General features: G+C 40.9%; 1 protein-coding gene across 1 annotated transcript in view; it reads right to left on the reverse strand.

Annotated features, from left to right (window-relative positions):
- TMEM132D (transmembrane protein 132D) overlaps positions 1-26,861 on the reverse strand; it is a 228,451-nt gene that overhangs the window by 150,818 nt on the left and 50,772 nt on the right. The window contains exon 2 of the mRNA XM_027733166.2: positions 23,222-24,110. Within this exon, the coding sequence (XP_027588967.1) occupies positions 23,222-24,110 (889 nt within the window). The remainder of the gene's footprint in view (positions 1-23,221; positions 24,111-26,861) is intronic.

Below are 26,861 nucleotides of genomic sequence, written 5' to 3' on the forward strand. Positions count from 1 at the left end.
ACCCAGCCCCACACAGCCATTTGCTCACTCCCCCAGCAGCGGGATCAGGGAGAGGATTGGAAGAGTAAAAGAGAGAAACTTGTGGGTTGAGATAAAGACAGTTTAACAGGTAAAGGAGAAGCTGGACACAAGCAAAGGAAAACAAGGAATTCATTCCCATTTCCAATGGGCAGGCAGGTGTTCAGCCATCCCCAGGAAAGCAGGGCTCTGTCACATGAAATGAGGACTTGGGAAGACAAACACCATCACTCCAAATGTCCCCACCTTCCTTTTCATTCCCCCAACTTTATATGTTGACGATGATGCCATATGGTCTGGAATATCCCTTGTGTCAGCACTTGGGGACAGCTGTCCTGCCTGTGTCCCCTCCCAGCTTCTTGTGCCCCTGCAGCCTCCTCACAGGTGGGGTGAGGAGCAGAAAAGGCCTCGACCCTGTGTGAGCTCAGCTCAGCAGTAACTGAAACATCCCTATATCATCAACCCCATTCCAGCATAAATCCAAATCACAGCCCATACTGTAAAGATAATTAACTTTACCTCAGCAAGAACCAGCACATATCTGTAGGTAACTGGTGAAAAGCAAAGTAACACATACCATTCTCACCTTTGAGACTGTTTTAGGGGTTTTGAGGGGTTTTAATGAGCTTTAGACAGGGAAAGGGCAGACATCTGTTTCATAAAGAATGTTTTCCCAGCTGTAGCTGGAATTTCAGCTGCATAAAACCTGCACATTCTGAAAACCACACTGTTTTATTCCCAAATTGCAGAGAGGTAAAGGATGAATCAACAAACACGGCAACGAAGAATTCAGCCCACAGCTCAGTCAGCTGCGTTGAAATTAGCACTTCACGAGCCGTTTTGCACGCTGATTCTTTAAACAGAAAGTTTGCTTTGAAGACCTATTTCAAGTCCACGATAAAGGTATCTCTGCATGCGTCACACACCACTGAGCATTCCTTTGAACAACTGCCTTTGCAACTCCAGGCAGTTTAGAGAGAGACTAATTAAACAACTGCCCCTGCCATCACGGGTCCTACTGTGAGGAAACTGGTGATGACACGACACACGTGCTGCAAACCAACCACAAAAACAACCATGGCCTGCCAAAGGGCTGTGGAGGAGGAGGAGGAGTGACAACTGATGGAAGTATTTAAATCTATTCTTCATCAGTTCTGCTGTGGTGGGATGTGTAGAAAGATCCCCGAGACTTGGGACCCCCAAGGTCAGGAAACATGGAAAAAGCTGTGTAATATTTCAGTAAAAAAACCCAACCTTTCTTATGGGTTTTAGTGCTGGCTGCTGATAGTTCATCAATCTCTTATCTCTGGTTTTCTGTTGATGTATTGCTTTCATTTGAGAGATAGAAAACAAAGGTATTAAAAAAGAAAGATGCCGGGGGTAAATATTTCAGTAATCTCAGCCACAAACCTGTCGTATTACAAGGATTACAGTCCATTAGGATTGCACAAAATCCATGGCAAAGCTTGTAATTCAGCCATATCTCAGTGACAAAAACCTCCTACTGTGTTGTAGCAATCCCTGTTTGCTAATATTGAAAACATCATTGAGAGCTACTTGTTATAACAGGGCTAATTTGGGAAAAGACATCTTAAATCCACCAGTCACCACGTGTGTCATCCTGCTCTTTGCCCAGTCCGTGGGGATGGGGAGTGTGAGTAGATTCCTTTGGAGAGGCTGTTTCCTGAGCAAGAAGCCCTGACACCTCCCATTCTTTGTTTTGAAAGTTCCTTGCTCTAGTGTTGGAATTGGCTGGAAGAGCAGCTGTCATGGGCACAGCACTCAAGATATGCCATTTAAAGCACAATTCCCTGCACAACACAGAGCCAAGCAGGGTATTTCCATCAGAGGCAGAGAGTTGTGGGCACAAGGGGCAATAAATCAGCCCCAAGGTTTTGCTAACAAAATATCTCTGGGTAGGCTGGGAGCAACTGCTAGAGGAGATTTAATAAAATAGTACACACTCAAAAAGAAAAAAATCAAAGAAATAAATCTGACAGGCCCTCCTGAAGGCTAATTTGGAGACCTTCCCTCCAGGAAGCTCTGTTTCTGACAGAGCTATCATGAAACATATGTATGTGCTGCACCAGTGTAGGGGGTACACTAATTAACTTTCATTCCACCTGGCTGAGAAAACCATTCCGAAGGGAAGAAGAGCCATGGACAGCACTGGAGAGTCAAATACCAGGCAGGGCTGTTAGCAAACCCTACCTGTATTAGCACCAGGCAGCAGCTCTGGTATGTACAGCTCCAATGAATTACCTGATGTCAAATGTTCATTAAGTTTGCCCTTGAAGCAGAGAAAAGTTAGACTGAAATGTGGAAAGTGGGTCACTCGGTGCGAGACTCCATATCAGAGGCATTATCATATTTGGTTATGCACTGACTGATCAGTGCCAGAGCGCTGTCTTGAGATGTGCTCTGCTCAGAATAATGAATTAATTAAAACAGAAGCTAAATGCTACTGATATTGGTGACACAGGAAAAGATCACTACCTGGTGAAAACCAAAGATGGCTAAATGCATTAGACCAAAGAAAAATTTACAGCCAAATATCATTTAAAGTAACATATTTCGATTTAAAATAAGATTTTAGCTCGTTATTTCAATTATTCCTAATCATCTCTTACAAAGTTAAAAGGAAACTGGGTCTTCAAAATGTTATTTGTAAGAGATACTAAAACTAACAATAATAAAGCAATGTGGTAGATTCATATTTACAAATGTTCATTTATTTCCCAACACTGCTGCAAAGTGCACCTATTTATTCCATGATATAACAGTATACTTTAGTTCTGAATAATTGGCCTTGAGCAAACAAGAGAGACAGAGAAAAGCAAGAACTAAGGATTCAGAATTTTCTGGATGTTACCCACGCTCAGAAACTGAGGACATGCACTCAAAAAGCTCTCCTACATGCCCTCTCCAAATTCCTGTGTCTGTGCAAATTGCCAGCTCTCATCTGCACTGTCTGATTTGAATGAAACTGGGGTATAAGTCAGCTCAGAATTAATTCAAGCAAGATACTGGAAATGTTCTTCTTACTCGTTTCATGTTCCGTGGAGCCACTTTGAAAGCAAACACGCCACAGGTCTCTACAGGATTTTGTATTCCAAACATCAGAAATGAAGTTTCATCAATCCAACAGTCATAGAAAGAAAACTTCTCAACCTCAGGTGGGTATTTGAGAGCTGGTGCCATTCCTGTTGTCTCACACACACTGGCTCTGCTCCAGGAACTGCTTTACCCTGCACTCATGACATTATTTTTTTTGATGGCATCATAGCAGAGAATTTGCCCTCAGTGGGAACAGAAGGAGGAGAGAAAATGAGCTCTGCTATCCTCAGTATGCCATGTCCCTATAACAACACCATCACTCACTTTGGGGAGAGAAATAGAGAAACTGGGATCACTTTACTGTAACCCACAGCACACCAAGTAAATTACTATTACAGGGACATAAAGCAGGGGGCCAGAAAGGCTCTGAGGAAAAGAAAAATTCTGCACTGCTCCTCTGAAAGAAAAAAATATCTGTGCTATCCTGGGCAAAGCAAGTGCCAAAGAAGGTTTGGGTGAGGCCAAGCAACACAAACAGAGGCTGGTTATCAACAGGTCTCTTCTTCTGTCACCACTTGAATGAAAAAAAAAGTGGAGTCAGTCAAACTGTACTATAGTGTTTCGGTGTTCAAAAACCAGAAATGGTATTTTCTTCAAAAATGCTACAGGTTCACTGTTCTTCTCAAAATCCAGTCTCAACTGTGTCTCACAAAACACACTCCAGAATGAGAACCCAGGAGGAATGTTCACGTTCACAAATGTGTGTCTCCAACTCAGCTTGTTGTGGGTAAGATCACAGAAGGACATGGATTAGATAGAATTCCTGCACCCACAAAGTTTATTCAGTTTTATACCAACCCTCAAGTTCTAAAATGCATTCCTTGTATCTTTTCAGGGATTATCCAAATCCCATTTCCCTAAATACAAAAATTACCATTTCTGGGTGTTCTTGCCTGCTCAGAAATTTGCAAGCCTCCCTCTCACTTTTATCCCTAAAGAACTCTCCATACCTTCTCCATGCCATGTTCATAACTTATCTCTCTTTTCTGATCTTTTCCTTTTAGCATTCACCTAATAAAAACATGATCTTTATTTATAAACAAGGAACTTCTCACTCCATTCACTTCTTTCTGCTTCACTTAGAATTCCTTTCAGAAATTTTAGCTGTTGCCATTGCCACAAATGGGAGCTTCTTCAAAACTCTGTAAGCTGGCAATGCAAAAGCTGTCCCTTGCAAAATCAGTTCTAGGACAGGAAGAACAGAAAAAGGCTTTTACTTGAGAGCACTGACTTGCAGAGCTGACACTGCTGCTGCTGGAACTGCCCATTGATTTCACTGGGCACCGAGGACAGCTCAGGTTCACTGCACACAAGTTTATTTTGAGGCACTGGTGACAGAGCAATATATTGCAAAGCTGTGTTATATCACATGGCTTTGCTCAGCAAGGTGTGTTTGGAAATCAAAGGGTGTAATATACACATTTGCTCCTGTTCTGCACAATAAATTATTTATTATGTCTATTTTTTTCATTGCAGGATTCCTAGACAGGTAGTCAAAACTACGTGAAGTGATTTACTCAAGGTTGGGAACACTTTCAGCATTTATAACGGATCTCAAAATAAGCCACACTGCTTCCAGGACACACTTCATTGTCATAAAACTTCTGAGCAATTTAATAAATCTTCTCAAAACCAGATGTGTATAATCGATCTTGTAATCTTCCCATGGAAACAGGAGGTACCCTTCATTTTTTAAACCCTGAGAGGCACCACCTCTCTTAGCTTTCTTAAGGGACTAAAGCTTCCCAAAATCCTCTCAACTAAATAAAACCTCTGGGCTTTGCTTTACCTGACTTTCCACTCTCAGCTCACCTGCTACACACACAAATCTCTCCTTGTCACTTCTGCAGTTCCCTTTTTCCCATTTTCCCAGGCAGATCTGTATCTTCAGAGCTGAGGGATGTTTTTAAGGCCTTTGCATTCAGTGAAAACATTCCCTGGGCTGTCTCCAGTTGGCACTGCAGAGAAAAGGACCTGTTCTTATGCTATTGTCCAATCTTTCCTGCATTGTTAACACATCATTAAAAGTAGGACTTTGCTGTGTAGTTACTAATTACTGCTTATTAAAGATAAGTTCAGTTTTTGACAGTGCAAGGTAGTACATAATTTACACAAGATAAAAAGAAGGGGGTACTTAGTGTACACAAAGGAATACAGAAGAGATGGCACTGTCTATGTTATGAATAAGCACATTATTATTCCAAAATTATTGTCACTTCACCAAATTAATCTTTCCTGCTATAAACCTATTTTTAACTTCCTTATCACTAAGTAGAGTAACTCTAGATTTGAGTTCTGCTTCAAAGAGACTATGTATTAGTATCAAAATACAAATAACATCTATGTAAGATGAACTTAATTCTGTCACATAAGTAGAAGAGTTTTGGGATTCCAAGGATATCTGGGGTGCAGTTTCTTTGTGTTGCTATGATGTATTTGATCAGCTCAAGCCCCACTTAGTCTGCTATGTTATTGAGGTTTATACTGCAGTAGCCCCAGACTGTAATTCTGAAGAAGAGTGCTATTGTTGATAACATTTTCCAAGTTGTCTCTGTCAAACAGTAGGGAACACATTCACAGATTTTGTTAGGTGACATTTGAAATATTTGAAAATATTTCTCATTTTAAAAGGATATAGAGACGCACTGAAAAGTAAACCCTGTGTTGTACACAGCCCTTCACTGAACAGTGCTGGCAACCCTGCCAGTGCTGATCAGGCTGATGGCCAGGCAGCCCCTTGGTAACAACATCCAAACCCAGGAAGACCCCACCCAAAATCCCACTCCCAACTATGCATCTCCACCCGGAGATGTACCTTTTCCATAGCACAACTCCAGGAGCTTCTCAGCCCCATGGGAACACAGCAGTGCCAGCAACCAACGGGGGCTGGGCTGCAAAGTCACCGAGGTGCTGGAAAGCCCTCTGGAAGCATTACCCAGGAATTAACAGGGAAAGAACCATAAAATCCCAAACCCATAATCCAAAAAACTGCACTCTGGTACCCAACCCACATCATCTCCCTCTCTGGGTCCAGCTGCAGTCTGCCCTAATGATTTTCATTTGCAAAGTGTGCGTGGGTGACTGGAACAGAATGAGGTATCATTTTCTACCTCGGCGCAGCACCGTTTTTCTCTTCCTGAGACTATATTAGGATTTGAGACAATCAGTTCTTTTGGTTTAATAACTTCAGTTTTCAGCCTCAAAGGAATACAGAGCAATTCTGACATGTACTGAAATGAAGTCCAATTTATTCGGATTGAAATATATATCTATATATCTTGTCTTCTTTCACTGTTTATATCTATTTTTTTGACTTCAGGCCAACCTTTCCCTAGGAACCACAAAGATTTAGTGGTAGCTTGCTGAGTTCTGTATGGCAGCTGGCCAGGTTTTAATTCCCCCAATCAGCTGATAACATGTTCTTCAAAGATTAAATCACTGTGGCACAGGAGCCTGGGACCCAGCCTCTGCTTTTGCTGGCTAAGCCAAAGAGAGTCCAACATCTGAACAACTTACTTCTGCTTCATCCTGCAAAAATTACTGATTGCCAATAAGAGGGGGGAAAAAGAGAAACGTACATCAAACATTTTCCTCTAAATCTCAAACCTTTAAACTATGATCATTGTGAAGGAAAGGTTCATGCATCTCTTAAGGATTTTGAATGCTGCCTCCTCTGCTGCGTCACTGGACAAATGTGAATCTAAATGCCTGTTCTCTGAATACCCACAGGATGTGAATGGCCCAGCTGAGTTTACAACAGTAATAAAGAACAGACTTTCAAACTGAGTGTGGACTGATGTATACAGCAGAGTGAAAAATAAACACACTAAAGCTGCTACATAATTCTGTCAAGCATATGGTGAAGTTGTGATTTTATTTAGAAAACAGATTGTAAGAGTGAAGTGATGACAGCTGATTCTATATTGGTCAGTCATAAATAAGAGAATATTCTAATAGGAACTGGGCTTGTTACTGATCATATGTCTCCAACACAGATTTAGTGAGATCTAATCACTTAGAAAATACAGCTTTTAAAACACATTTTGCAGCCCGTTTTCAACTTTATGTTGCTCAGTTGAAAAAAACCACAATCACTGCACCTCACCTTTAAAAGAGTGCTGGGGGAGTTGCACTTATGGGCTCAATTAGACATCCTAGTTCCTTTTAGTAAAAATGGATCCCCCTTGCATTGCAAAGAAGCCCTGAACCGAAGCCCCACACACCTCCCCAGCCCTCCCCTGGAGCAGTTGTTACACAACCATCAGTGAGTGCCTGCCAAAGCCATTCCCTGCCGGGGCTGACACGCCTGCCCCTCCCGTGAAACGCTCCCTGGGACCTCCCTTCATTTCCAAGGTTCAAATCGAAGTGATGCCTGCGACGTTTCTTTTGTATTTTCAAAGCTAGGAAGGAATTTCGCACCTCTTAGGCTGTCACTCAGCCCCAGGTAGAACACTGCAGTCCCCAGAAATGTCTACAAGAACAAAATACAACCTCTCTTTTCATAAACTCCTCATGGCTGTAGCCTCAAGGTAAGGAAACCTAACTTGGAAGCAGCAGCATTGTAGTTTCAGCACCAACTCACTTGTCATTAAGGCCTTGGGCACCTAAAGATGGAAACCTAAAGAGAAAATCCTGTCAATTTAGACTCAATCCTGTGCAATGTGCTCTAAGAAGACCCTGCTTGAGCAGGGAGGTTGCACCAGATGACCACACTGGTGGGACCACAACCTTAGGAGAAAGCAGTCTATTGTTCAAACTCACTTTAGAATTCGTACAACTGATAACAGCAGCTTATCAGTTCACATCTGAGCTCTGCTTTAACATTTCAGCCCACAGAAAACCAACAAAGCATCAAAAAACGGTGGCACTATAGTGGGAGTCTTAATGAAAATAGATACTGTGAAATGTAGCTGTTTATTCCCAGCTCAGGCCACTACAATTCACTGTTCCAACTGGCTTTAACCCCAGCACTCCTGCCTGGGGCAGCTGGGAGCAAGATGGCTCAGCTTCTAATTGGTCTGTTGCTGTTCTCTGAGCTTTTTTTTTTTTTTGCTTTTTATCATTGTTACCAAATTTGACACTAATGAACTTTCCCGAGTTATTTTTTTTTGTTTTACATGTTGCTTCTTTTCCACACGAGCTCAGGGGTTTGTGAGGGTCAGAAGCAGATGGCTGCATCCTTCCTGCATCCACCAGAAAGCACCGTCTGCTCTGACAACATTTTTGCCCGTGTGGCACAGGTAATACAAAAAGCCTGTCATTGCTGCTACGTGTGTTGGATCAAAGGTGGATTAAATGCTAAATAATTTTGGTAATTGGTATTCCAGTAGGTATTCACAGGGTACTGGAAATGGCTGAACACATTGCATTTCCTTACTTAATTCTGCTGTAAGAGCAAGAGAAGCTACACAGAAATCTGTCACTGGCCCACATCAAGATGTCTCAGTGTGTGGTACCTATTACTGAAAACAATTATACAAGAGGAGACAAACAACTGATAATTACTAGGCTTTACATGCCCATTAGGTTAAGTATTCTTGAAAGTATATTCATCTGGCATCACATTTGCATTCTGATAGCAGATGAGAGAAATAGGATATTAAATCTATTGGCTCCCTTAGAGGGCAAACAGAGCAAAGGGGTCTATTAAATCACAAAAGGGGAAAAAATTCCTAGCTATTCCCCATGTATTGTCTGACCTCTCTTCAACACCTGCTAGTGTGTTTAATATGTTTAATATACCAAACAGGGATACCAATACTCTAAGGTATTCTAGTGCTGTGCTAAAGGAAAATAATCAACTCTCCTGTTGACTTGACACTGGGCAATTTAGCCTCACATTTCTTTCTTGCTTCAGTCACCTGACTGCAAAATGGACTCAGAATTTTTTTTTTTGTAAAAGATTATGTAATCTAAAGACAAAATCAATATTACAAATGCAAAAGTCCTTTTTATCTCTCTTTTTTTTTTCTGGATTAGCATTTATTTCGTTTGAAGCAACACAAGTCATCTGATTACCACGTACTAATCATTTCTAGTTTTTCCAAAGCTCCCTGGCACATTTAGCAGTGAATTAATTAGGTCCTGCAGAGAGCACCTTCTCCTTTGACTACTAAGGACCTAAAAGTTTCTTGTCAGCACCTCTGTGAATGAATTACATGCTTCATCCATGCACAGTTTGCATTGGTTTGCTATTTTTTTGTTTTCAAGTGGCATCCAGATCCAACAGCAGAAACCTCTGACATGGTTTCAAAGCTACTGGTACCTGAGTTTCCTGTGGTATTGCAGTCACCTATAGCAACAAACACCCCACCAGAAACAAACTTGTGAATGAATGAATTACTGAGTCCTCTCCCTCTTCATGGAGATGTCAGTCACCCCCAGACTGTGACAGTGCCAGTGATGCAGAGAAGGCTTTGCATTACATTTAAACTCTTTATTTCAGGCTCGAAGAAAAATGCCTCACCAGAGCAGAGAGCTTTTGTTTTAACTGAGCTGTCTCACCAGGCTCCAGCAAATCCAGCTCAGCCTCTAGAAAAAGCCATATCTACTACACTAGGAAGAGAAGTTTGCCATAACTGAAAAAGGTTTTGCAAATAATGTCTTAAGAAATAAATGTACAGTCAATCTCTTGGTGCCTCTCAGGAGAAATTTTAAAAAGCACATTGCACTCACTAAGTTTCTGTCTGACAAGACCAGTGCAATCTCTGCCAAGTGCCATCCTTACAAGCTTTTCCTAAGACAACTGTAGGAAGAAAAACAAACAAACATTGAGTCTATTCAGGAGTAGTTATTCCAAAGACTGCTGACACTGAATATGTAATAGTGCCTGGTTGGTCTGAAAACACAGACAAATACCTGAACGTAACCAGAGGGGGCACAAGACATCAAAAGGAATTATTGCCATGCTCAAATGCACTCGTTCAAGTTCAAAGGCTAAAGTGAAAGACTGTCAACTAGATAATGACTTAAAAAATTGCTTAAGGCTTTGAGTGGTCAATGGGAACATCCTTCACTGCATCTGCATGCAGCTTTGAAAGCAGTTCCAGAGGGATTGTGGACACTTGTTCTGGATAAATGGCTGTAGAAAATTCAGTGTATCCAAAGTGACCAGAGCTGCCACGCTCAGGGACAAGCACCAGGTACATTTACAGTTCCACGTGCCCATGACAGATTTTCAGGCAAAGCAGCTGAAACATCAGCAAGGTCACCCACTCCACAGTGCTGAATATGGACACATACTGGGTGCCAACACACAGACAACCTGTCCCAGAGACCACAAAGTTCAATTCTGCCTTCCCATAATCCCAGTTCTCCATCTGTAATAAGGGTGGTGACATTGCCTGTTCTATACAGGTGCACCACCTGTAAATGAAAATACTGTAGACAGTTTGTTGCAGTCACTGTTGAACTAGGCTGATTCAGAGCAGATATTTTATTTTTAAGGATTTTTTTTTTTTATCAAATAGATAAATAATAACACACAGGAAAAAGAAAAGAACACATGAAGCCCATTGTAGGTGGAACACAGTGAAGGAGGATGAGATCAGCTGTAAGTAGGCTGCTGTCCTATGTGAACTTCCACTTGATTATTATTTATCAGAGAACAGCACTTAGTCCTGTATTCAAAGTGCCTGAGAATACTTAGTACAAAAGCTCTGGTAACTCAGTCCCCTCAAAATTATTCTGAGCCACTAGAGCCATAATTACACTGTCATAATGAAGAGAGAAAAAAAAAAAACCACGTTCCAACAACTAAATTCTTGTTGTAAATTGCATTATGAAAGTGGTAATTCCCTGTGAAGTAGGCATTATCATGTCTTACTGCCCACATCAGTTCATTATGGTGCCTCTGCCATCCCAGTGGAGCCTTCGCTTAGTAAATGAATGTTTTGGGATGATATTGCCAGCTCGGGACTTATTACTTAATTGAATATGGAAACATTTAGGCCATTAGCATACATTTAGAAGTGTCTTATTTCACAGATGTTAATTTATCTTGGGGAATGCCCTTCTTTCTTCCCCCCTCCTTTTTCTCTTTCAGTTCTTTCCCTGCAGCCAACTTATTTATTCAGCTAGGTCCTAGTTCACCCATTTACAAGCCCATGGTGAACAGCTTGCTATTTTAAAACATTCCCAAACTGACATTTGAAGTCTGTTTTCCAAAAAGTGCAGAGCCAAGCACTTCCTATCTTCCCTCACAGCTGAAAAGTATCACCAACTCCAGATGATTAAGAAAACCTAAACATCTTTAGCTAAATAATGAGATTTTTCAGGTATTCCAAATTGTTTTATCCACCTAATTATTACAAGATCTCAAAGCTGTGCAGAAAGCTTTTTTCCACGGATATCCTGCTTGGGGAATTTTTAATTGAAAGATAATATATTCCCACTAACAAAAGGGTCAAGAAGCTAGAATGATACAGTGGAGGAATTTCCCACTGCTCCTTCATTATTAACATATATTGGGAAACTTAAATTCATGAAACTTGCCGACATGCACGGGACCCTGCATGTCCCAAAGTGAGCTCCTGGGCACTGTGGGTGTGTGAAGTCCCAGAGTTTGGTTTCTTTAGCACGTTTCAGCAAAGGCTGAACCTCTGTATGGTCACAAGCAGGTTGCTGGGAAGCCCTGCTCTCCATCTGACCCCCTGCATGGGAGCTGCTGAGGGGCTCCCAAAGCCTAAGAGGCTGCAGATCACTCGAGTGATATACAATGATTTCCTGGATATATTTCTATTTTCACAAGCTACCTCAGCTGGATCATTAGTTAGAGAGTACAAAATTCTCTGGCCCCTCCATAGGCAGCAGGAAATAAATGTCAAATGCTTGAGTAAAACAAAGTTGTTTGAGCATCCAGTTCTGTCTCAGGGCAATATCCACATAAACTCTTTGAGAAAAATATGATTTCATTATTCAGAACCATGAGGTAATTTAAACACCTTGCAGCCTGAGGTTTTGTGCATCCTGACTCATCCTTGTGCCGTTTCCAAACCACACAACCTGATTAATGAGCGTGTTTAGATATTTGCACAGGTCATCTCAGATTGCTTGCAGGAATTTAGATGAGCACACAGCAAACTCCAGCACCTGTGTAGGTGTTAGAGCAGGAAATGATACTGGAGGAGAGACAGCACTATTACAAGGTGGTGTTTCAAAGGGAGCCAGAGAAAGGAAAGAGGCAAATACAATAGCTGCTTTTACTGAAACCCTTGTTACGAGTGTATATTGTTCCTTCCAGCAGCTTTGATGTTTATTCTCTCAGTGCAGCTCCTTTCTCTCTCAGCAATACACACACCTACAGCTCCTCTCCTTCCCCCTTGCACTAAAGCAGTGGATGGCTTATTTAAACACCTCTCTGAAACAGTGGTAATGTTGAAAATTGACTTTTCCCCTTCTGGGTTCAAATTTGTCCACAAACAATTCCTTCAGCTGATGGTGGCCAACATTTTTCTTTCAGCTTTTACAGATTGCTCCAACATACAGACTGGCAGAGCAATTACTGTCTCTGCTAAATCTAGAGCACGGACATGCCTTAGAAAAGGTATTTCTACATAGAATTTATTTCTTTTTCTTTGATAAATCAAAGTCAATTAGCATTTCTAGTTGCAGAGAGAAAAAAGCCTTCATACATGGACTGTAAAAGTTCAAGGACCAGATGCAAGCAATCCTATCCCTTAAATAAAATAATAAACAAAGCAATCAAGGAAAAACCCACCAGATGATTTAAAGCCATTTTCAATCTCTGTTAGCTTGAGCAATGATAGGCAATTCCTCAAAAACATGAAGCAACCCAAACACTTCAAAGCTTTTAGGTATTAGGTCTAAGGATCTGTAGGGATATCTTATTGCTGATAAACCTTTACAAAGCACGTTGCACCAAAATTCACCAGGCACAGTTAAGAAAGGAATGGGTAGACCACGATTTAAAATAAAAAGTCAGAACATAAAGTTTCCCTACAGTCCTTCAGAGCAGATGTCTTTTCTGCTTACATCAGACAAATGCACAATCACATGGATAAGTCAGAGAACCACTGAAGTAGCTCCATAATATTTTGTGAGCTCAGTTCTCTCATTTCAGCACAGCAGAACACAACTTGCACGGGCTGAGGGTTTCTGCCCAGCACAGCTTGCATGGTACCAAATCCACAGTGTTGTCCTCATTAGAATGTGGAAGAATTGCCCTTTTGTTTCTGAAGAACATGAGAATGTAAAATGTTTTTACTCAAAGACCAATCAAAAAATAAATAACGTGAACAAAATAATCCTCACATTTGGACACAGGCTCCAAATATGCCACTTTCTATCAAAATACCGAACAAAAACTCTATACTGAAAGTAACTGTGCTATTAAATATATACACATAAATGTATCACTAATGTTTCAGTAATGAAGCTTCTAAAGAGATCTACAGACGAGTATATGCTGCACTAACTGTTCAAGGATCCCATCAATTTGGGCAATTATGCCAAATATCTCATCTCAGGCTGTGCAGTTTTAATATCCTAAAGGCAATACTTCCTCTGTTGACAGCCAGTGTTTAGTTTCGTGGTTTTAAATTAACTGTTATAGATTTAGATCAGATTATAGCTGCTATACTACACTTCTGATCAATTATTTTGTGCAATGGAATACCCGCCCTGGGCTGTATTACTATTGATATTCTTTGTGATGGGGTTAAATAGATCAGCCAGCATAGACATTGATTTTGTAATAGTTGCTCCCTTTTCCTCTATTCTCATATGATTTCCATGCCATGGGAAAGAGGGTGTTGATGTGGCAGCCTGGAAAAAAAGATATGGGAAACACTGCAGAGCAAGAGGCTGGGAAAGGCCATGGGAATGCAGCTAAGAGGGGGAGCAGGACAGAGTTCACTGAAGGCTTTGGGACACAGGGCTGGGATGTGAAATACTGCTTAGGACTGGAAACACCATGGCAGGATGGGCTCCAGGCAGGAGCAGGAGACAAACTTTTGCCATTGATGAACTCACTTGAGGAAAAAGCAGTGCTCAGTTTGGGACTGATCTCCTGCACACTGTGACATCCTGCCTACACTGGTGATGAGAAGGACACCAGGGCCACAGAGGATACAGCGGAATCACCCAACAACAAACAGGCAAGAAGTTAGAGGGTTTTTCCTACCAAAAAAAAAAAAAAATCTTTTTTATTAAGTAAGGCTTTGATGAAAGAGAAAAAAACTGTTTATGAGTCCAGGGTTTAGCAGCTTTCAGCTAAAGATGTCAGATGTCTGATGGCCAAAACACCAGTGGGAAATGGTGTGGGGAAGGTAGGGAATGGGGATGGATCTTCATTTTCTGCCTTTTCTCCTTTTATTTTTTTTTTTAAACCAAAAATTGAATTTTTGTTCTGCTGCTGAATTTTTCCATCAGGAAAATAATATCTGGAAGGCCTAGGAACCAATCATATCCTTGGAACACAGGAAAATAAAACGACTCAGTGGATGGGAGAGGCAATGGCCTCAGATGTGTCATTTGACAAAGCTGGAGAGCACAAAGGAACGAGAGATAACAGCAACAGTAAAACTGCATAAATAAGCTCAGGGATAAAATACAGAGATGATTGGTTTGAAAGTAGTTAACACCAAGAACAGATGAAGGCATCCTTCCCAGCAGTGGTGGTGGCAGCAGTAAGAGAATATGAAGACACTGCAGTGACACTGCCTGCCTTGTGTCTGGCAACTCAGCAACAACAAAAGGAGAGAGAAAACTGGTCTGAAAAGTGACTGATGCTGTGGAAACTGGCATTTGATAAAGCTACAAGACAATTTATTAGAACATACCATGGCTTTACATAAGTGTTTCAAGGATGGGGCAGATCTGCTTCTCTAAGTCATAACTTTAAAAATCTAAAAGGGCTCAGATTTGCCATTAGAAATGGAAAACTAATGTTCCAGTTTTTTCGTGATCAAAAATGCACTTTGAGGTTGCCTGATGCATTTCATATGAGTGTGTTCATCCTGGGTAACTTTTACCCTTTTACCCTTTTAAAAAAAGTGAAGGCAACACTGAGAAGTCAAAATATTTAAATAGTTTTTCAGATCAAAGAAGTTACTTTCTCCCCATGAAATGTCTTATTCCTCAATGTACTTTGCCTTTATTTTTAAAAGCATTTTGAAAATTGGAAAAATCTTTTCTTGGATGGAATTTCATGTTTTACTAGAATATTATAAGGAAAAGAAGTTCATTGACCCAAAGTTTTGCAAGGATTTTGTACATGTTCAGATTTTGTACATGTTCAGCCACCAAGGTACAGATAAAAAGAGAGCTCCTAAACTTGTCACTAATAACTAGGAAAGTACAAGAAACTGCAACGGACATGTTCATCATGTACTGGATGTATAATCCCCTGGTCCTGATGAAACAATGAGAAATCCTTGCACAGACCAAACAGCATTAGGGGGAGTGTGTGCACAGCAGAACACTCTGTGTTATCTCAAACCACAACCGTTTGGTGCTTCTTTATCTGTGTTAACACACCTTCAAGTCACACCGTTGCCAGCACAATGCCCTTGACCAAACCCCTCTTCCTGTTGGCTCCACTCTATCAGTCAGTGGGGGATTTAAGCACATCCCAGTGACATCTCCCACTATTAGGTGGAAGGGTGATGGATGACAGGAGTGGCACCTGCAAACAAGGCGGCTCACACCTTGTCAGTGCCAATCACACTCACCATCTGTCTTCCATTTATCCAGCACAGACCTGACAGCCTTTCTTTCATATTGTTTCGTTTCTCACTACAAAGGGAGCCTCTGATGTTTTCTCCATTGAGAACTAAGTAGTTCTACAGGAAGAAAATAAACCTCGTAGACATCGATTCCAATCACTGGGGGGGGGTTGTGGTACCCCAGATCTCCCTGTTTCTGAACAAGCCACCAATAAAACAAAGCAAAAAAACAAACCTGCATTTCCCAGCTATAACCAAGTTAAGTTGATTTTTGCTAAGGTTCTTCAGATCCCTAAATTAACGAGTTATACTGAAAAAATTAGCTTTCCCCAGCTAAATCTCCCAGTGTTTCCATAATGTCACAGGAACAATAATTCTAAAGTACTGGATCAGCAACCCAGAAGTGCAATCCCAAAGAGCACGGCTGTGGAACACAAAACATGCCCTTTATATGCACATCAGCCTACTTTTCATTTTTTTCCATTATGGTGGAAGTTTTGTAGCTGTGTGAAGAGGACACCCCGTTCTCTCAGGTGGTTGGAACATGCCCTCTGAAAAATATAAAATCCCTAAAAACACAGAGGCCAGATGCACTGTGTCCTTTCCTGAAGCCTTCCTATGTCAAGATGGTTGATGTAAGGCAGGTTCTCCTTCTGTCCTCTGGGATAAAAGCAGAACTTTGGTGTTAAGAAGCTAACTTGTTGCATCCAGACTAAAGGCTGACTCCTGGCATGGACTGTGTGACTCGAGTTTCACTGCCTGCTTTTTATCCACGAGAAAAACAAATCCGAGGAAAATAATGCTTCAGTGTCAAAGAGCTCCTGTTACTGTAACGTTTGTAGTTACCAAGTGATTGGGAGAAGAACTGTAGGCAAACAGACCCCTCTCAGCAGGACAAGCCAAGTAAAGCTCCCCAGTCTATGACCCTGCAGCCTGGTGGTCCAACCACTTGTGATCAGTCCTTGCCCAGGCTGGAGTCAGGCTCTGGGAAGTACTGACAGCAGGGCAAGAATCCTGGGATGCACCACAGCCCTTGGTGCTGCTGCAGTGCAATAAAGCAGAATAATAAGGCAGCTGCAAAGGCCACTCATGTGAGTAATGGTTTGCTTGATCTGTCCCTCAGTTTTCTGACACCTGCTCAGTCAATGTGACTTTGATTCTCAAGGCAGAGGATCTTAACTGGAATAATTCTAACAGAAGGAACTATTTTCTTCTTCATATAATCTGCCAGTGCAACAGGAGCTAATAGAGTGCCCTAGAAGTCAATAGTTCTTAAGTACTTGTCTCCACACTGCTCCTGACAACTTTGGGGCCATTAGCAAGTCACTTAGAAATGCAGGAGAGCTATTTTCCCATCATAAGATGGAGAAAATTATATTTGCTTGACTACCTCATAAACAGGCTATGAAAGTTAATTCATGCTTGTACAGTATGCTGAACAGGCAGAAAAAAACCCCAACAGTCTGCTCGTGAATCCTTTTACCAGCCCATAACAGAGGTGTGATTTCACCTTAGCACTGCTGCAGAAAGGCCACCACTGTCCAAGCTTGTATTAGGAAATAACATTTATTGTGATGAAACAACAAAGACACAAGGTTCATCTTCCTTCGTGCCAGTATGTGACTGCTGCTTACTTCAACGTGCCACTTGATCTGGGTGATGGCACTGAAAACAGCCTGACTGAAGTGTCAGCCCAAGAGACCATCAAGAAAGAGAGATTCACCTTGTTAAAGGCCACACCGAGCTACAAGGTTTGGGAACCTTGAGGGTTCTGTGAGCTTGCTGTTTAAAATCTCAAGGTGCCATTGAATAGTGTCAGGCATAGCTACCTTTCCTAAACACCCACTTTGCCTCTAGTCTATTAAAAAAAAACCAAAACAACAACCCCAAAACCCTCAGACTGCTGTTTCTTTTATCTTCTCCATCTGAAGGATTGGGCAGGTTCTAAGATTAACATCCCCTTAGCATCAGAAGCTCTCTTTTGAACATTCCTTACACTTTTCCAAAGACATTTTGCCAAACTTTGGCAAGGGGGAGAGGCAAGAAAGATCAGATCTCCTGGAAGTGCCTCACATGCACATTTTTTATGCCTTCTAAAAATCAAGAGTCATATCCAGCCTCTGACATTAGAGACATGAATGCTAAATTTGCTACAATTGGATATAGACTTCCTGATCTATTAAGGTCATATTGCCAAAAGAAACTTCCTTTGGCCTGTGGTACCATCTCTTGGTGAAGAGATTGTAGTAAAGGCTCCAAAAAAGGGGAAACAACCCAACCTGGGGAGCCAGTGCTTGGGAAGGGGCTGGGGATCTTCAGTCCAGCCTTTTGAATGACTGCTGAACAAGACCATGACCTGGCACCATCAGTCAGGCAACCAGCTCAGTCATCTGGGACCTTTTATAAACTGAAGAAATAACCATTAATGGAAAATTGCAAATTCCCTCCTCTGTTCTTTGCAAGCACAAAGAACCAAGAGAAAAATACTAAATTCATTTTTACAGTGAGACTGAGCAGTGAAACAGTTGACATTTAGAGACTTTTATTCAAAAGAATCAGAGAGGTTTTAATAGTTTTTAATTCCTCTTCTCTCCCTGGTTTTAAACTGGCCAAAGAAGGCCACAAGAGCAGTTAGAAAAGAAAGGTGGGGGGGGAAAGTCAGTTATGAGAGGACTTTAGAAGTTGTTTAAACCAAAATGTGGAAGGGGATGTTTAACTGACAGATCCAAAGCTATAGAAGGAAGAAGTGAAAAATGTACAATTTGATTCTTTTCAATCTGTTAGAAGAGGTACAAATTCAGGGTTTGGATACCATGAAATACTCACATAATCTAAGGCCTAGAGAAAAGCCCATCTCATTACAGATTCTGCTGTGGCTGGTCACCTCCCTGATCACCAGTTATTCCCTGATGGTTTCTACTTCTAAAATATGATTTAGTTCAGCACTAAGAATGAGATTTGATTTAGCTCAGCACTAGAAGAGCACACAAGCAATTTGATAAAATGCCAGTCTTGTTCAAATTTTCTTGCTGTATAAATTGAGTGCTAATGATCTCAGCTCTGCTCCCCTCATGTATTCATGCAGCCCTTTTCATGTTTGCTGGATTAATATTGATTGATTGTTAGATAAAACAGCAAATAAGAGAAGTTCATGTAACAAACTCTTGAGGCCTTTTAGGAAAAAATTTCCCAGTTATCAATAAGAACTGCTTATTCAGTACCACAGTTTCACAATTATCATTAGAAAGAAGACATTGAAGATACCACAGAGAGACCACAAACCCTCTCAATGGTTTATAGAAATGGCACCTACATATGTCCAACCCCCAAATTGGGTTTACAAATGCAGAAATAACACAGATAGAGTTAATACCAAACCTCAACTTTCTCACAATATCAGAGGTTTACAAGTTTCTATTACAACCTTCTGTCATTTCCTTAGAAAAATGGTATTTCATACTTTTTTTACTTCTTTTCTCCAGGAATCTCTTGATAGAATTTGACAGTGAAACCCCAAACTATATTTAGGATAGGACAAGGTAATACCAACTTAGCAGTATGAAATCAGGACACTTCTTACCGCTAGTGAGGCTAAACTGGATTTCCTCCAAATGAAAAGATTTTCCAGTAGCTACTCACTCAGCAGCAACAGCTAAAGAAAACATTTAAGTGGAGTTGGGCTCCAGATAATCCAAGGATACAGCTCTGCCTTCATCTGCTAAGCCTTAGAGAGAAGGACACGCAAGAACAGCAACACAAACTGCACTGCAGCTCAAAATTAAACCAGAATGCACTCCTGGGATGTAGGATCATCCCACCAGGACGCTTTGTGCTGCCCTCAGTGGCACTGATGCCAACTTCTCAGCTGCTGGCAGAGTCCAGAGCATCATGAGAAAAGAGATGGATGCGACAGAAAGGCACATTTCCAAGCATCCTGGTGAACTTTGGTATCCCAATTCCAAAATCAGATTTGGGAAACTAGAGGATCTATAATCATCAGTTGCTGTCAGAACTTCGTTTAAGGTATTAAGGGTAATAACTCTATATAATTTAGAATGCAGGATTCACTAAGTATAATTATAAATTGAATAACTGTTAAAAAAACCCCAACTGTTTTTTTCAGTCACGAATTTATCTGCTCCTGACACTCAGCAGCCCAAGGCAATGCTGTCTCTATAATTTCTTTGCTGATTCACCTCCAGAAATAGGAAAACAAATCTAAAAGGTTGCAAGCAGAAAGTATCAACCCTGTTGACTTTTAAACTAAAAAGGTTGTATTTTTTAGGCCCAGCAAAAACATGCTGATAAAAAAGAGCTGGATCTACGCTGTAGATTCAGAAAACTCGTGTTCCTAAGTTTAGGAAACGGTGGCATCCCTACAAATATTGATTGCAATGTCTGTGACACAGCACAGTGTTCATGACCAGCAGCAATTTGGGCTGGGTGCAAACCAGGAATTGTTTAACTGCATAACACCAGAGCTTGGAGGCTTTAAATTTTTAAACCTTTTAAAAAAAGGTTGTACACACAACCCTCCCATGGGGCCAGTTGCAAACAATACAGCCAATAATTAATTCCCATTCAAAAAGAGAGACAATAATAGGATAAAGGCACAGGACATTCAATCACTTGTTTTATAAAGACATTTAATACTGCTTCTCTGGGAAGACTTAATTGTCTGTTAATTGTATACAGCATGTCATCATCAAATAATTGTTGATATTAGTGGTGATAAAATGGCTTCAGAGAGATTAAGTGACTTGGCCAAGACCAAAACAGGACACAAGTGTGTGAATGAAGCTGAGAAACGAGTTTCCTAAGGCTCAGTGCCCCTGTCTAAGCTCACAGCCTGGTGCTTACAGGGTGCCATATTTATCCATCATTTACATTTTATCTTCCCTTCCTCTGACTCTCACATCCATAGAGAATCAAGACAAACATTTTTAATCTCTCTAGATCATTAAAAAGAACACCCTAGACCTTGGCCCTTATGGTCCAACTCTTTCACAGAGTTAAAAGCAGCTCACCAGTTTCATGTTCACTGCTCTGAATCTTCCATTGCACAAAACAGCAGCAGGAGATAAAACCAAAGGTACCCTTCCCTATATATTTTAGTATTTAGCAGTCTCTGGAAGGCTCCCCTTGAAGACAATTTCCTATTAGAAAGGGGACAGTGTTTAAGCATAATAGTTCTGAAACACAAAATATTCAGTAGTGATGAGTAATTTTTTACTTTTGGCTGTTTTGCATGTCTGTTTCTTCCTTTTTGACCTGTATATCCTATATTTTCCATCTGTTCAAGCCATAATTTCCAGTCCACTGGAGCAAAAGCAATGGTAAAAGCATTTTGCCAGCAGCCCTTGGCCTCACTCTATGAATACAGTTCCAAGTCTTGCTGCCACTCAAGGTAGAACTTCTAAAAATAAGGGACTGTGTCAAAATAAAAATTAACACAATTTTTTTTCCTCATAAAAGCATTATAATGGGAGAGGGGGGAAGGGACCCTTTCCTTTATCAGAGAGAAGATCAGAATGAGTAGAGACCAGATAGATGTAGAACATGTCATGGAGGGATGACTGCAGAACACAGATACTACAATTCTGACCAAAAAAAACCCACACACACACACACAAAAGCTTAGACACAGTGTACATAGATCAAAGACAGGCAATGGTGCTTTAGAAGAACAGTTAAACAGATATTATAACTACTCTGATATTGCAGCAGATTATAGTCTGAAAACCAGGTACTGTTAGAAAAGCAGGTCAAGAGAAATCAAAACTCATGAAAGCAGCATGAGTAACACAAGCTGTTACAGAAGTTTGTTTTTAGAAGGTAACAGCAAACTGATGTTACTGAAGACAAGAATGCCACACTTTTATTTTGAACCGATATTTGCTATCTATTTTTAGCTTTTTTTTTTTGTTTGTTTCATGATGCCTCAGATCTCGAAATAAAAAGCTAAAATTCAAACACCTCTTTGCCTTTTTGTTCCAGAAAATTCGTTTTAGAAGCATTCCTTTAAAAGTTCAGGTGCTTGGTTTCATCCTAATTGAAACAAAGCAAGGTTTTTGAAAATTTTATAAACCTACATGTAATACAATTATCATGGTTATAAGTAGCTCCACTTTTAATGGATTACAGCTCATGGAAATATAGATGCTTTGAAGTGAGATTTCTAAGTCTCTACATTTACAGAGTAAAACAATGAACAGTTTTTACCTTCATTATCTTTTAGATAAAAAAGGCTTTTAATGTTTATATTTAAACCAATTTTCATATAGAGTAGAAGTTTCTATGCATGCTTGATGTGATATCCTCTTAAAATCATTAGTACAGAGAAAGATAAAGCCATCCCTGAATGCTTGCAATGAGAAACTCAGATCGTCTGTCTTGAAATTAGTCACTCAGGAAACAACTTAAATCTGAGGCAGATTGACTCAGAAAATGAGAAACTGATGTGGTAAGGAGAGATTTCCTCCTGATGTTTGTCCTCTATCAGATGAAAAGGGAATAATTGTCCTTGAGTCAGCAAACTAAGTGCTGTGGTTATTCTGTTTACATATCACACACTTGCAAAGGAAAAATGACCTGATTTTATGGCAATCCACCTCCTCCAAAAATCCCACACAAGCCTCATTCACAGTGCTGGAACAGAGTGGCAAACTTGAAAAGACAACTGGACATGCAAAACACATCTGCTCTCAGTGTGCCACAGCCCAGCCTTGGCAGTTCTTTCTTATATTATATTGGTGGTTCCAGGGAGCTTCGTCCTCTAACACCTCAATACTCAGAAAGAACGAGGTGAATCAATGCAGCACTTGTCATTACATCAAAAGCCAACCACACCCCTCAGGTATTTTTTCATTTTCAGAAATGGTTTTGGTACATCAATAATACTTAGGAACCTCCAACATTCTATAAAACAGCACCAGGCTTACAACAAATTGGAGAGAAATGTTTAAGTGCATGAATCCTACTCAGATGCCTAATTCTTGCTCATTTCCTATAAATACCTTTGCAGATTTAAGCTTTAGTAATCTTAACACGAGTTCAATGAGAGATTAGGAGAACTGCAAACTCCAGCTCTGGAGGCTTTAAATGTTATCTCCTATTAGTGCATAGATATGTTCCAGCCCTACCATTTCAATCTTTGTAAGTACTCCTCAAAGGACAACTTCAGGAAAAGGCCTTTCTCGCTCCAAGAGATCACATCTTAGATAATTCATCCAACACGAGACTGAACAATGTAAGAAATGCTGAATCAACCAACTGCAACACAATTTCTGGAGAGCAGCAACTGATGGACTGTTAGACAATTTATACAGAGAAAATGACTTCCCAAGCCACGAGTAGAGAAACAAAAAATAAGGTACCAAAGAAACACAAAACAGCCTTACCTCAGCGTGAACTGATCCTCTGTTGAGTTTTTAGCAACAGATACAAGGAAAGTCAAAATGTCCCCTTGCTTGACAGTCTTTGGTGCATACTGGATGACAATATTATTATCCAATCTCATTTCATTTAGAGAAGGGGCAGCACGTGTCTGGTAAAGGAAAACACTTCCAATCCTCTGCAAGGGAGGTCCTGACTCATCAACGTCGTTGCGCCCTGATCGGATCCCGTTACTTTTCCTTACATCCTCCTTGGTGCACTCCCCTTTCTCATCTCCCGCTTGGATGGAATAGTAAAGCTCCACGGGGCTCCCTTCGGACTTATCCGTTTGTTTCTTCCGGCCGGCAACGACCGTGGGGGGGTTGAACCAGCTGGGCAGGAGCTCCAGCTCTGCCACACAGAGCCCCAGGTCCCCTTTGAGCCTGCAGCTGCCTCGCACCTCCCGCGTCTCTCGGAAGGCGAACACCCGCAGGCAGGGCAGGCGCTCCGTGGTGCTGTAGTCATCCCAGTCCCTGCCCACGATGTAGAACAGCACCTGCACCTTGGGCTTGCTGGGGTAAATTTTGTTGCTCATGATGAAGGCCTGAAGTTTCCAGTTAAAGGAGAACTTGTTGGTAGATCCGAAGGGATTTGAAGACAACATTAAGTCCTGGGGCACTACTTGTTCGATGGAAAAAGGTCCATAGCTGGCATTTAGCACGGGTGGACTCTTGGATTTGTATATCAGAAAGGATTCCACTCGGGACTGCAAGCTAGAGTTCCTCATAATATCCTGGTTGGCTTCCTTAAGAAAGAAGGAAACATCCGCGTTGTGGATACGATAGGTCACAGGCAAGTAAGTTGGCAGTAAAGAAAATCTCTGTATACTCTCCAGGATCCCTCGACTCTCAGTCACTGTTGAAAGGAAAGGAGAGTTTAAAAGATCAGATCTTCAAGTCATACTGTGATATAACCTCACTGACCCTACTGAGGGGCTCAAGAGTGCTGTAGTTGGGATGAGTGGCAATAGCAAGCATCATCAATCCGTGCAGAAGTAGCCTGGGTAGATGATGATTTATCTAGTCAGCTTGGGAAACATTGGTTTAGGATATGTTCTACATGACAGCTGGATTAAAAGAAGCAGCTTGTGTAGGTTTACACAAGCCAAAGGTCATGTCTTCACTTGCAATATACATTTATTATTGGAGAACAAAACTACCCAGTCAGCATCTGCAGCACCAGATCACTGCACAGGCACATCTAAAAAAACCTGATCATTAGAGCAAGCTCCACCTGGACAGGAAACCAATACAATGACTTTACATCAAATGCTGCAAATGAACCACATGGAGTTCACTTCAGCCTCCCTTTCAGCACCCTCAAGCAATACATGGACTTTAAGCTGTTTCCTGCACAAGGCTGAATTTCACTTTAAAAACAGTTAGCACAATAACCATTTACACAACAGCTCCTTTACGGCACTATGGTAGTAGAGGATTTCAAAAGGAGCTTTATTAGCATCCAGTTTATAGTCCCTTCCATTTCACTTCATCTATGAAAAGAGGTTTCTTTCCTGTAAATAACTATCAGGATTCAAGCCACTGTTGTCTAACCCTGCATTGTTCCTTAATACAACTGCATTATCTGTAGGCTGTACATCACTGCACATTGAAAGAACATTTTCAATGACACTGAGCCTCCTGTACTGCAAGATATCTCTTTTAACTGTGCCATCGAGCCATTACCTGAGGCAGATTATCATGCTAAAGAATAAGCTCTGAACCTTTCTAGGAACTGTCAGTCCCAAAGAGCAAAGACATATACAGCTAAAAAATACAGATGCAAATAGAGTATCACCTTTCCTGTTTGAACATCTGACCTTGGTGCTTACACCTACAGCCCTAATTGTGAAATAAATTGCCTTTTTTTCCCCCCACAGCAAATTCAAATCCTTACCCTTATTCACAGAAGTGACACAGGCTTACCACAGATGGTATTCAAAGACAACCCAGTTTCTCAAGCTCGAGTTCACAAATGCTTTATTAGTCTTTATTTTTGTTGTTTGGCATCTGACCTAAATACTAATTTGCTCATTCAAGTGCTGTGGTGGCCTAAACTGATGTCAGTTAATCCTAACCAGGAATATATCATTTAGACACTGCAATTCACTGCAAATCCTCAAACAGGATAGAGGAGCCTTGTTATCCTCAAATCCCATGGGATGGTATTGTTAGTTCCTAAAACCCTCTGAAACCTACAACCTTCCTGAAAAGGTGACATTCCTCTTCTGATAAACAATTAAAATGAAACCTTGCTTTGAAAAGTTTAATTAATGTCAACTCAAACCCCGTCTAGAATTGGAAATAAATTCCATCTGAAGAATCAGGAAAACAGCCCCAGCACGTCAACATATGAGACTAAATTGCAACAGCAGTAAAAGGCTGAACGCTTGTGATCCCTAGAGGTGGAAAATTCATCTTGGATCTTGCTCGAATTTAGAGGAAGTCACACCCAAGTCCCACCCTGCTCATTTTTAATAAAGAGTAAATTACAGAGCTTCTTTGTACGCAAACCCCACCATTTTAGCCTCAGTCCTTTCAGCATTCAGCTCCCACTCTTTCACTAGACGCTCACCGAGAGCAAATGAAGTTTTTAAAGACCTTGTTCTAGATAATCCCCCAACAAAGATTTCCACCAACTCTAAATGGCTTTGCTGGTACTCAGATTTGCAGGGCTGCATCTCTCCCCTCCAGCCCTGAGGCAAAATCTGTTCTGCTGCTTTACTCCTCAGATCACCCGGCCCATTCCATCCTTCCTCTGTCTAATGTCCCGTTTATAAATTCCACACTCATTTTGTACTCCTCCCAACATCTTGGCAAAGCACCATTAAACACAGTGAGGCATCAAGGAAGCAACTTAGAGGGGGGGGGAAAAAACTCAGGGTATTCAATTTTTTATTTCCCTTATTTTGATTGCAGCTCCCTCCCTTGCATTCCACAGGGAGAGGTACTTTATTTTTGTATTAAAATTAACAGAGTGTTTCGCCTCATAATTTTTTAATCATTTATTTTAGTGCTTAATTATCTAAGGGATTAAAAACCTTGCCTCTCTAGTCCCCATCTCCACAGGACAATGCTCCTTAGAGTTTGTAAATCAATGACTCTTTGGAATAGGAGAGCAACATAAATGAAAAAAAAAAAAGGAAGAAAAAAAAGGAGAAGGTGAACTGCCTGTTAAAATAAGGAAACAATCTCACCAGCTAGAGTAGGGACCACAGGTTTTTAAATTTCTGGGCAATGGCAAACTGGTCTGCTCACTGTCGAACTTCCCTCCACCAGCAAGCTGGGAATGTGTGCTGAATATGAACAGGCTTGTGCTGGGAGCTGACAGCAGCTTTCCAAACAGCCAAAGGCCAAAAATTCAAACCATTTTACACTTTTATCTGGGGAGAGTTATAATCAGCACAAACAGGGAAAAAAAAAAAAAAATCCTCAAAAACAACAGAGCTCTGCAGTACCATCTGGATTTTGACCGTGAAAGTTTATTAAGGATTCTGAAGGATAGGAAATTAAAAACAAAAACAACTATCAGCATCCTTAATTACAACCATGACTATTTTTGTAAAAATTATGCATGTTGTTACAAAGGCAGAATTGCAGAAGATTA

Source organism: Pipra filicauda, unplaced genomic scaffold (assembly GCF_003945595.2).
Source record: "Pipra filicauda isolate LSUMZ 115617 unplaced genomic scaffold, ASM394559v2 scaffold14_size4853619_pilon, whole genome shotgun sequence".
NCBI lineage: Eukaryota > Metazoa > Chordata > Aves > Passeriformes > Pipridae > Pipra > Pipra filicauda.